Genomic DNA, 12927 nt, shown 5'->3' with positions numbered 1-12927 from the left:
GTGACACTTCATCAACACCCACCCCCACATGGACGTGCTTCCAAAGTAGCAAGGTTATACTAAAAAAAATAAATACTAGTTTGCTAGAAAACTACGCGTACAAGTTGTAAGCATGATGGGTAGTGATCAAGCTAAGATGACTACGAAGAGCCTACTTAAAGGGTAACACACAGGGCACTGCAGTAGCAGCACATTCTCTAGCAGTGAGGGAGACGTGGACACTGTTGGTGCACCCCAAGGGTATAAGCCAGAGGAAGGCAACGCCACCACGTCACAAGATGATGGTGGTGCTATGCACCAAATGCGCAAGTAGAACGCCAACAGGTTATTCACGCACAACAAAACATTATGTTAGAACACTATGGCAGAAAGCAAGAAAAAAGCTTTCATGCCACAAAAAGGCTCGCATAGACAAGCACACAAGCAACTCAGTTACTTCTCAATACCATCACAGCTTCCTTTTTAAAGCTATCTTCCAGGAAATAATGTAAATATGTTAATTTCTCTGCCACCAGCCATCTACCTCCTCCTGTTCATGCATTTCTGCTTGTCTCAGATACAGCTATCAGCAAGTTTCAAAGGACACAAAAGTTTTGATTATAAAGGTAATATGGCTATACACTTCCCTCAGTTGAAAGCTTTCCTTTCTTTTTAGCCCCCAACCTTTGCCCCTGCTACAGCTGCCAAGTTCTGCAAACAAATCCACTTCTCTGTTCAAGTCGGATAATTCCCAGTAGGTCAAAATTGTGTAAAATTGTTGGTGACATGGACAGTGGGATTGAGTGCACCCTCAGCAAGTTTGGTGACGACACCAAGCTGCGTGGTGAGGTCGACACGCTGGAGGAAAGGGAGGCCATCCAGAGGGACCTTGACAGGCCAGAGAGGTGGGCCTGTGCAAACCTCATTAAATTCAACAGGCCAAGTGCAAGGTCCTGCATCTGGGTCAGGGCAATCCCAAGTACAAATACAGGCTGGGCAATGAGTGGATTGAGAGCAGCCCAGCAGAGAAGAACTTGGGGGTGCTGGTGGATGAGAGACTGGATGTGAGCTGGAAATGTGTGCTCACAGCCCAGAAACCAAATTGCATCCTGGGCTGCATCAGAAGCAGCATGGCCAGTAGGTACAGGGAGGCGATTCTCCCCCTCATCTCTGTGAGACCCCACCTACAGTACTGTGTCCGGCTCCAGGGCCCCCAGCACAAGAAGGACAAGGACCTGCTTGAGTGGATCTGGGGGGTGATGATCAGGGGGCTGGAGCACTTCCCCTGTGAAGACAGGCTGAGAGAGTTGGGGTTGTTCAGCCTGGAGAGGAGAAGGCTCCAGGGAGACCTTCCAGCAGCCTTCCAGTACCTGACAGGGTCCTACAAGAAGGCTGGGGACTCTTGATCAGGGAGGGTGGCAGTGATAAGATGAGGGGTAACGGTTTCAAACTGAAAGAGGGGAGATTGAGATTAACTGGTAGGAAGAAATTCTTCACTGTGAGGGTGGTGAGGCCCTGGCACAGGTTGCCCAGAGCAGCTGTGGCTGCCCCTTCCCTGGCAGTGTTCAAGGCCAGGCTGGATGGGGCTTGGAGCAACCTGGTCTGGTGGAAGGTGTCCCTGCCCATGGCTGGGGGGTTGGAACTGGATGGTTTTTGAGGTCCCTTCCAACCCAAACCATTGTGTGATTCTATGAAAATATACCATGCACGTAACCATAAAATCATGTATGACAGTAAAGCACCTAGATGAAATCAACAGCTTCAGTCCTCATGAGAGAAGAGCATACTAACTTACCCTTTTGTGAAAGAGGACAGCGATGTCCAGAAAAGTCATGGGTTGCAAAAACTGTACCATGTTTTCCAAGTCCCAGTTTAAAGTCAGGAAAAAAAACCCTTTGCCCTTGTTTAAAATAAATGCTAAAACTTTCCAAAGATGCTCCCAGCCATCCAACCTGCTGATCTAGTTCAGCACGTTACAGAAAGCCCAGTAGAGGGATGAAGTCGCCCCTGTGAATCCATCAGTCCTTCACATTATGACTTTATGCTACTATCACAAACATCTTCTTCAGGCAGACCAGAAGTCCAAAGGTACAGCTCCCTCAGCCAAAATCCTGTCACTCTGATGCTACGTGAGCCCTGATGCCAGAATGCCATCGTTAACTTTACGGAAGGTGCTGTGTGCAGGCTTCGGTGGGCTGCCAGTTTTGACCATCTATGCTTCAAGGTAAGGGCATAAGGACAGAAATGGCATGGTTGCCTGCCAGCATCACAGGGGCTGGCAAGTTCTGGGGGATTGTCCTTCAAACGAAGGGAAGGGAAAGTCTTTATGAAGCCTGCGTGCATATACTCCTGTTCACATGAGAAGCGGGAGCAACAGGGAAGTGTCAGTTCTCAGTGCTGGGCCAAAGTTTAGCTCACATGAAATGGCTCCCCTTCCACCCCTACTGTGACCTCTGCTCCTCCCGCCAGAGCACCACATGTACAGCATACCAGAGGCACCTTATCGTGAACCGAGACCTCTGACGACAGCAGCAAGATTACTCCTCCAGTAGCAGCAAGTGCTACGCAGAAAAGAATTGCCAGGGGTTTTTTATGGTACAAAGAATTTTCCAGTTTGCTCAGGAAACCCTAAACTTGTAACCACTTGCCCAGGCCATGATAGTGTCCTTGCTATTTATCATCTTTAGCCTCAAGCAACACCTGAACACAAGGAAAAATAAAAGACAACACTTTCCAAGGACACAAAGGAAAATGACTCATTCAACAAATTTCGAAATACACAAATGGCTTATCAAAGAAGACCTGAGAGTTACTAGCCATAATAATAATACTAGCCAAAATAAACCATATCTTCTTTTTGTTTAAATACATTATTTAATGAGTTTTCTTTAAGAAAGAGATATTTTGAAGCTCAAATTACAATAAAGTATAATATTCTAGATCTACAGTAGACAGTGCTATAAACGTTTACCAAACCAGGTATTTTCAGGTTTGCTCCTCTGCTGTTATTGTTATCATTTAAGGAAAAGAAACTCAAAATCCCCTGTCAACAGCAATCCTGTCCTAATCTGGCTATTTCACCCTAGAACAGAGTAAGGACAACAGCCTGTTACCACAGTCCTCTCCCAAAATACAGACCAAATGTCAAGCAGGAGCAAGACACTGTCATGACCACACACTAACTCAGCTTTTTGAAGAGTGACAAGTAAAATGGAGCAGTTGGTTGGAGACAGTATTGAAAAAGGTGTTGCTCCTTTCCCACAAGAATCACAAAAAATGCGCTCTCGCTACTGAAGTCAAACTTCCATTGAACTCCTCTCCATTCAACACAGTTGAGCAAATCTGAGTTTACGTAGGTAGCTTTGAGTTCACTTTTCCACCTTCTCCTTACATTCTCCCTCTTGTTACCCAACGTTTTCTTTCTCCCTTTTCTTAGCCCACATTACCCCTTCATCATTTCTATTTTCAGTTACTTGGTCCCAGCGGGATAGAGCCAGAGCACCGCTCCTCTTCAGTCTTCTGGCATTGTCAATACTGTGGCAAAGGGCAAATCAATAGTGCTGAATTAGTACAGAGAAAGAAAAAAAGAAACAGGTCAATTCCTCGGAGAGTTGTTCTGTGTCTTTTAAAGGCCATTTTGCACAGCCTTTAAATTCTAAAAGTACACATGAGTTTCTGCAATTAGGGTAAAAATCTGATCGAGCCGAAAAAGTTTCAACAGTTCTCGGTTTAAACTGAGCAGCAAGATGATGAACCACAGCAAGCTACTGTTTGAAACCTGCTGCTCAGCAATTCAGACATAAAAGCAGACATCAGGTGTAAATTTCATATTTATTATAACAAAAATTATGACATGTTCAGTTGTGCATTCGGCTTTAATATAACTCTCGGTATGTAAATGTTCTACAGCAAATGAGCTCTATACAATCATGCTGGTTGTGGCAGCAGTAAGGAACACAAAACGTGTCTGTAAAAGTAAGGAAAGAAAGAGACCAGAGGAAAAAGTGGGTTTCTTTAAATGGTCTACACCACCTCAGCTCTAGCTAACTTGTACACAGCCGCTCAGTCCGTTATGCTCAATGACCGTGGCCCGAAGAGTTGCTTAAGAAAAAAGGTCAGTTTTTCAGGTTGTGTCCTTAATGCCAAGGCTACAAAACATGTAAGCATCACTATACAACACTGAGCTATTTACAGGAATTTCCCAATCAACTGTTCTCTCAGAGAAAATTAGTGAATCTCAGTGACTTAAGTCACCTGAAAGAGTAATGCAACTCCTAGGAGTTAGTCTCCATATGCTACAAATGTCTATCATTTTCAAGACCAAAAAAAGCCTTTTCTCTCAAAGAAATACAGTATTACAATATTACTTAAATCATTTAGCACTGGCTACTGCCCTGCTTTTCAAACAAAACAAACAAGCCATTTTAAAAAATATTACATCATCATCTGTTTCTCAGCAATATATTAAACCTTTTTATTATTTTTTGTTGGGGTTTTTTTGTTTTGTTTTTACACTTGATATGTTAAGGGAAGGTTAACTACTTTAAACTTTACTGGTCAAGCGTCTCTAGAAGAAAGTCAATGAATATTAAACCTAACAAACTGAAAAGCTGCAGTTATCTGTAGTGACAGGATAAGGAAAAGGAAGTATATAAAGGATAAGGAAAAGGATAAGGAAAACCCCTGCTGTAATGCAAGCCCACTGGGTCCTGCACTCAAGTCTCCTTGTTTGTTAGTTTATTTCTGAGCAGTAAATAGAGTGGGTCATAGTGGTGTATCGTAATAGTCTGCCAGGTGGTCCATCGGATACTGCCGCTGCTGCTGCTGTTGTTGTTCCTGGTGCTGCTTCATAATCTCCTTGACTTCTTCTTCAAGCTCTGGTGGGATGATGAACTGGTCATCGGGATCGGGTTGTGCTGGAGCAGCGAAGTAGCCCCCTGTTTTTCTGAGCGGCGCATCCGTTGCAACTTCTATTAAGTTATGACTCCTCTCTTGGGGCGCCACAGAACCATTGCCCCGCCGGCGCCCTATTGTGCCTGTGGCAGAATACTCAGCTTTCCTGGGGAGGCCGGGCTCATCTTCATTGGCACTGATGACGATACCTTCGTCGCTGGCTTCCACCGGCACTTGGAGAAGCTGCTTGTCCTTTGCTCGGCTGCAGTGGATGTCCACCTCCACTTCCACACGGCTGCCGTTGGTGAACACCCCCTCAATTGGCTCCTCATCGTCGCTGTCAAGACCGTTGTCGGAGAAGGCGCTGGAGAAGGTGGCGCTGGAGAGCTGCCGCTGGAAAGAATTCGACAGGCAGACGGGGTGTAGCATGCAGCGCTGCTCCCCTGGGTAGGCCGGGCTGTTCTCGTTCATGGCGACCTGGGGAGGCTCGTCAGAGGCTGTGGACCCCACCTCACTGCTCATTTCGGAGGTGGAGATCTCGCTGCTGATCTCTGAAGCCATGCCGCTGCTCGAAGATGGCATCCCAAGCGCATCTGTTGGCCTATCCTTGATGACCACATTGACAGACTGGGGGAAAATGCCTGGGCTGGGGGGTGGGACCCCATTAAGTTCACAGCAGCAGAAGCTGTCCTCTGTCACGTTGAGCTGAACCACGACAGCACTGATACTGTCGTTGCAGCCGTAACTCTGGGCCAAAGTGCAAAGCTTCTTAGCGGCTGCCAGCGCATCAGGCACATTTCTGACGGCCTCCACTGCTTCATCCATCGAGAGGCTGTCCCACAGGCCCTTGCTTCCCAGAACGAAGAACTCATCTTGCGGAGTTAAGGTGATGGACTGGACGTGAGGACGCGGCACAACACTCGGGTGAAGAAAGGTGTACCCCAAGATTCTGGTTGAATCCGTCACACCATTCACTTTGCCATCCTGAAATTAGAAAGGACAGGAAATGGGAAACAAAGCAGACAAGGATAGACAGCACTTGCATCTCCTTGCATTTTACTGGTAGCTATTGCTGCAGTACCCCCAACATTGCCATTTACGGACAAGAAGACGAAAAGCGAAGTGACTTGCAAGGAGGTGACAGAGCTGGGATCAGAGTACCGCAATGGCTGTTTGCAATCCTGTGCTACGCCTCCTACACCCTACTGATTTGTCATGAGCATCACCTATGCACAGGCCAACAAAGCAGCAGTCTGCAACAAAGAGCCATCTATTCTGCTCCTGCAGCTGCGAGAGCCAACTGGACTAATGTTTTACCAGTGAGTCAGACTTATCCCTCCTCCACCCACGATATCTGGCTTTATACAGGACAAAGCTACACACAGCTCCATTTGATACAGGGGCAGGTCATTCGGTTATGACTTCTCTCTTGCAGCTGTAACAACTGTAGGTTTCACCTTGGCTCATCATTTTGGAAACAAAAGTTCATTAAAAAAAAAAAAAAGACTTTAAATGAAGCATGCAAGTCAAATACAGCAGAGAGCAAGTCTGCATTTCTCAGTCAGCTGAGTTGTAGTGAAATGTTTTACATGCCCCAATTACTTATTATGTTTCCACTTAGATAAGACATTTCCAAGGGAAGGAGTAGTCATATCTGAAGGGAAAACTTCAGCAAAAATGGATGTATTTGAGAAGTAAATACCATGCACGTCCAAATCCCAGGATCCTGTCCTGGTTAGAATCCAAGCTGCCAGAATAAGCAGAGCAAGAGTTTGAAACAGCAAGCTTGGCTATCTGTCAGCCTGCTGGGTATAGCTGCACCCTGCTAATTGCATGTTCAAGAAGAACAACAAAGGTGAGGATTTACACTCATTTTGTCCAGCTGATGACTGCAGTGGTTATTAAAGAGCAGATAACCACAGAAAAGGGAACCAAGGCTAAAAAAAGCTTCCCTTTTAAAACCACTCAGGAGAAAAAAAAACCCTCTTTGGCTTGTTAACTTCCCCATTAGAAGGCTGACAGCAGTGATAAGCCATCAACACGCATGAAATCAGTGAGTCATCTTAAGATTCAGCGCAGCAATTTCCCTTTTTCTTTACGGAACAGCACAATGAGCGTGCTTCGGTGATGCACACTACGTTGGAGTGACTCTCTTCCAACTTGTCATGTTTGAGATTCCAGTCGACACCTTTCCCTGGCAAGATCAACAGGCACATAACTTATTCCACACACACACACTACCCCCCCCACGCACACCCCGCTCATGGGCTTACAGCAATGAGTCTTCTGCCCTTTCCTCCGCCATTAGGAGGATTCAATATTTATCTATTTCTATGCATGTGTCACACAAGGCAAAGCAAAACTGACAGCGGTGGCTTCAAACTTGTAAGAAGGGAACAAGTAAGTTTTCTCATCTCTCATGGTTCAGCTGAGCACAGGATAGCTTTTCCTTTTGGGCAAGTGCTCTCTGCAGCTCTGGGAACATAGGGGCTCAGACAGCAAAGTCAACCTGCCAGGAGCAAGGAGTCTCCTAAGGAGAAGGATGGCATGGCTCCAAGTGCTCTGCCCTCTCATCCTTTGCGATTGGAGGGGCTCTTCACGACTGCTCCAACACAACAATTCCCCTCCCCATTAGCAGAAGGGAGTCTGCTTTCCTGTTTCAATGCAATGTGCTCGCAGTTGCTCACTCTCTGAAGCTAAACAAAACCCAGCATAGCAATGGGATGGAAAAGCAACTTGATTGCATGACATGAATCACCCTGAAAGTAAAAGTGCAACTCAGGAACGCATACCATTAACACTACCTCTTAGAGGGTACTGATACCGACATGTGATTTCATGCATTACTGGGCAAACACTCTCCAAGGAAGTTGGAAGTTGGAACAGTCCCTAACTGTTCTCTAACCTCTGTGATAATGGCCTTATGCTGCTTAATCCTCTTCAGCTCTTCTTCACAACTCATCACGTAACACCTGGACAAAGGCAGAGGTTTCCCATTCCGGCAGAGAATGGTTTGGCACTTCCCCACGTTTGCTGAGGTTAGCGTGAAGCATCCACCAGGGTCCATGGGATCATGTTTTATATGGCAAAGGACAGCAGAGCCTCCAAGTTTTTGTCCAGCTGTTCCAAGTTTCCTGGAATTTAAACAAAACAATGATTGTTCTTTAATTGGAAAGCAAGTGTTATGGGTACTATGGAGAAACAGCCGCTGTTCTGCAACCACAAGCACTCAGGGCATTGACTCTATTGGATCACTAGGACAGAAACAAAAGTCTCCACTGAAGACTGTGACACTACGGCAGCACTGCAGAGAAATCACGTGCCACTCTCGGGCAGTGTGTTATTCACACATATGCAGATACTCAAATCTGCTCAATTTTAGAATAAAACCCCCATCTTTGCACTTTTAAGAGTTACACAGTTGTGTCTCTTCCTCTACATCTTAAGGACATTTGTTTCAAAGGTCAGATTGAGGGGAAACAGAGGAAACAGAGGTTAGGAAAGTACTGAGGGCTATTAAATAAGTACAGGTAGAGCTTAAAAAGGGAGTTCATATAATCCGGCCAGTTCTCTGGCTTCTGAAGCTACATATTTTATTATAAAAATAACAATTCTAACTGCAAAAACTCTGGTTTTGAGCAAAACCAGAAGGCAGAGGTTCACTGTTTTGAGATGTCTTCAGAATAATGCTCTCAAATTATCAAATGATGATGAAAAAAGCACAGTGGCTGTTAACTCCACTGCAAGAAGGCACTCTTTTCATTTATCCTGGCAGTTACTAACCTGTTAAATAGGTTCTCAGAACTATTTAAGCCTGCTGTTTTCTCAGGAGTTGTAGTGGAAAAAAACACATCTATGGGTAAAACTGAAGCTTTCAGAATCCTGTCATTAGAATGTAAATTCATTTCAGTACTAGACCATCAAAAATGATCAATACTTCCCAGTATTTTGTTTATCAGGGCCTTCTCCTATAGTAATTAGGAACTGAAGTAAATCAAAAGCTAATTAGAGAGGTTACTAAAATTTTTATTAAGGCTATCTATAGCTGGCAAGAACTTTTGATTCAAAATCCTGGGGAGAGAATGCACAACTAACAAGCTTCAATGTGCTTTTCTATTTTATTTTTTAAAAATATACTTCAGGAGTGTTGCGTATCATCTGTAATAATCCTCAATGAAATGGTTAAATACAACTGGAATGACTACTAATTCTGGTTCTCCAGAGAAGTGGTTAGCTTATTTTTACTTGAGCTGAAAAAAAAAACCCAACAAAAAAAAGCAGCAGCTTTTTGTAGGAATGCTGCCACATTCCTGTGAGATTGCATTAGTAGTAAACAAACCCACTTAATAAGTACTTTCGATACTCAAATTTGTTATTATTTTTGAATATTTTAAGTATATGGCAACCACCTTCTCAGCTACCAGTCTGAGGCACAGTTATAAGCAATTATGGGAAAGAATCATTCTCTCTCCTCCGTTTGCAAGGTTCAACACCAGCCTACTGCTTCTGTGTCTTTCCTGATACCAGAACTTCAGTACTTTTCCCTTCCAAAGGTGCAGCAACTGAACAATAAGCAACGCTACTTTTAACTTGATCCATTTCCTCGGTCTCTAAGCTGCTTATTTGCTTTCTCCTTTGTTTCCCTGACCTCTTCGTTCTCCTCTGTTCAGTTCCCTTCATACTCCTCCTTCGCTCGGCATCTCCCCAGGCACAATTTCTTCTGTCAAGAACAGCACGCACGCGGGTTTCCAAACCACTACATAGGGCTACCACTAAACTCACAGCTATTGTATCATAATCTCTTTGGATCGGTCTTTCCCAAAGCGCAAAGGGATGTCAGGAGACAGACATTTCTAAGGAGTCAGACTACATGTTTTAAATATTCGTGTAGCCTAAATAACCTGAATTAGTACAGAGAAACAGAAAGCATCAGCCCAGGCTTTGCAGCCAGCAGTAGTAAGGAAGTTTAAAAGATGATCAGGGGATTCATACCACTGACTTGGTTACGGCCAATTGTGAACCTTAAGACTTCAAGAAGATACCACAAAGAAGTAAACCTCTACCCACCACTTAGGTGGTTTTTTGTTTGTTTGTTTGGGCGGGGAGGTGTTAGGGTTTTTCTCCCCACACCGGAAAGGAACAGAAGGCAATATTCACAAAACTAGCAATAAAAGAAAACACCATAGCCAGATACCAAGGCTTTTTTTCCCTGCTTGCATTTTGTTGAAGCAAGACAAGAGCAGGTGTCTGACTCAAAAGTGAACAAACTGCCCAGCGAGCACACACAGGTAAAAAAGGCTTCAGATCCAAGACTCACCTCTGCATAACGATGAAGGTGTTGATCATGTATTCCTCCTCGTTTTTTGTTTTCTGCAGTTCTTCTGCTAAGATGTCGCTCATTGTGCACTGCAGCAGATACGGCACTTCCACATTGCGATCACCATCAAAAACACCATAAAGTGCCTCCCGGTTGTCGCAGAAGTTATTGGCTGAAAGTGCTGCCACACACAGCCTAGTGAAAAAACAAAGCAGGAAAATATCAAGGTTGTCACCCGCTACTAGTTTCCCATCTTGTCATTCTGACCAGAGAGATGCAGCCTGGTCTGAGCGCTAGTTTTAACCACCTCTGTTCACAAGCATTTCAGGTCTGCCTTCTGAGCTGTGAAGAAGAGTCAGGCCCATCAATAGTGCTAAGATGTGGAGAGACCTATACTGGAAGTTCAAGCCAAGCCGTAAGGATTCTTCCTCCTATGAACAAGCATGTGAACAAGTCCCTTATTTGTAGAAATATGAGGGAAAGCATCTCTGAAACATCAGTTTAAACTGTACTCGCTCCTCCAAAAGCCATCCTTGTGATTTAACACAGTGATGACCAAGTAGTGTGCTAAATCAGTTAACAGTAAGTGAAGGCTTGCTGGCACTTGCTACAGAAACCTAGGTAGCAGAAGATTTCTAAAAAGGTATTTAAGGAATAAAGAAAGATTCATCACATTGCCAGCAACACAGAGACTAGCAGACTCTTGGTACATTATTTATCAAGTGCTGCCTTAGTCACAGAAGCTCTCCGCACACTATGAATATTCAGAGTTTTGGCCATTCTGCCTCTTCCTTCAGTATCTCTGATTTGCTTGGTAAACATCCTTTGGTTGAAGATAAAGAAGCTTTGCAAAGAGAAAAATGCTTTTAAACACTCAGATCTTTTGCAAGTACTGGAGCCTTGCGCAGACAAAATGTGTCGGTTACACTTGTATCTTAGCAACTTCCCTAACAAAGACCAAAGTGGAGAGCCAGGCAGGGGCCCTGCACACAAATACAGAGTCATGGCATGGCCTCTGCCTTTGTGAGGCCCAAAACGTCCCCAAAACTTTCACTGAAAATAAGGGTTTCTTTGTATCAGCATAGGGGCGCACTGCTGCTAGGATGCTTGTACAATGAAAACCACGCCAGGTCGTACTTGTTCTTAACGCCCGATGCTTCTGTGTAACCGTGACTCCACACTGCCGGCGCTCCCGAAGCATCACTGGCTGAGGGCTGGTCAATCTTGAAGCAACGGATATTGCTGCAAAGAGAAAGGAAAGATGCAATGGATTGAAGTGCTGACATGGTTCAGCTTAAAATGTGAAGATGACACCTTTTTTCCCCCTCTCCCAGGTCTTAGTAAAACATTTAATAGAAGAAATTGAAGCACGACATCCAAAGTGGTTGCTTTCATGTGCCTGTACACAAAGAACAAAAAAGCAGAAAGTAACTGACCTTCTGTGAGGGTGTCAGCTGCACTGTTTTGCTTAGCTGGCTTTTCTTTCCCTGCCCTCGCCCCTGAGCTATTTGATTCAAACCTGGCCCAGTAGGAGTACAAGGGAAATTTGTCACTAGCTTGATGAAACCCAGCACAAAGGAGTGATTTTTTAACTTACATATCTCTGCCACCCGTTTGAACAACAAGTCTCTGGGCTCCTTTCATTGTACTCAAAATGAAACGTCCTATATGACACACAACACCCCCAAATCAAAAAAAAAAAAAAAGGAAAAAAAAAATCTTTATAAACAGCAACATGTAGTAACAGCTTTCCATGAAAATGCCCACAAAACAGAAATTCGCTCCATCCCGGGGTGCACCAACCTGCAAGAGCCAGCCTGCGGTCCTGACAGCGGGCATGGCCCTTCTGCCTTCCCCAGTTGTGCAGGCCAATTTTTACTCAGGCCCTTGATCCTCTACCCTCCAATTTACTACCAACATAGCCTTTAGCCTGAATTTCAAATATCTCACGCAGTGTCGTGAAGACTTAAAAAGGGCCCAGCCCTCTCTGTTTATACCCTTCTCTTCAGAGCCCTGCTTTGCTGGGGAGAGATGACCTCCCCGCTGCTCTCTACTGCTCTCTTCCAAAGGCAGGGAAAGCGAGCTCCCCACACGCTGCAGACACTTCAAAGGCACACGAATCTTTCATGAACCAAATGAATCATAAAAGGACACAAGCAGAAAGGTCTAACTGTTCACTCTGAGCATTCATTTTTCTCTGTCCAAACCCCCACCTGACCTGAACACACAGAAAAGTCTTTTCAGCATTGCACAGCCTTCCTCAAATAACCTCAAGTACTGTCACATCCAATTCGATTACTTTTTACACTAATAGCCAGGATGCACACCAGCAAGAGCAGATTAAGAGCAAACAAACTACATAAATAACATTAGAACCACTGGTGTTTGAAGTCCTTGGTTTTGCAGCCCTCTGTGTGACAAACAAGAGGCAAACATCTCACCATGAACATTAGAAAAGATTATCTGACCCCAAATCAAACTGGAAACTTGTATCTCTTCCAAAGTAGCAGAGATCTTAATTCTGTCTGCACCTGCAAAACACTACACAGGAGCAAACACACTTTCTTCACAGACTTCTCATACAAGGCACTTATCTTCCAGGACAGAGGAACTTGGATCAAAATGTTTTTTCTGCTTGTTTCTTTTTTAACTGGGTTGACTGGCCCCTAGTTCCTGGGTGGGTCAAGGACCCAGAGTGGTCTCAAGGCTTCCCAGTAGCAGTGAAACAAGCTACCTCA

At 44.6% G+C, this 12927-nt stretch overlaps 1 protein-coding gene across 1 annotated transcript in view; it reads right to left on the bottom strand.

Moving 5' to 3' along the window:
* Positions 1-3791: 3791 nt before the first annotated feature.
* Positions 3792-12927, bottom strand: part of PHLPP1 (PH domain and leucine rich repeat protein phosphatase 1) — a 142002-nt gene continuing 132866 nt past the window's right edge. Inside the window, exons 14-17 of the mRNA XM_086468863.1 lie at positions 11327-11431; positions 10190-10384; positions 7778-8006; positions 3792-5856 (exon numbers count right to left, since the gene is read on the bottom strand). Of these exons, the coding sequence (XP_086324989.1) occupies positions 4744-5856; positions 7778-8006; positions 10190-10384; positions 11327-11431 (1642 nt within the window). The 3' untranslated portion in view covers positions 3792-4743. The remainder of the gene's footprint in view (positions 5857-7777; positions 8007-10189; positions 10385-11326; positions 11432-12927) is intronic.

The sequence above is a fragment of the Leptosomus discolor genome, chromosome 8, assembly GCF_034619465.1.
Source record: "Leptosomus discolor isolate bLepDis1 chromosome 8, bLepDis1.hap2, whole genome shotgun sequence".
In the NCBI taxonomy this organism is placed as follows: Eukaryota; Metazoa; Chordata; class Aves; order Leptosomiformes; family Leptosomidae; genus Leptosomus; species Leptosomus discolor.
This window is presented reverse-complemented; position numbering and strand designations above follow the sequence as displayed.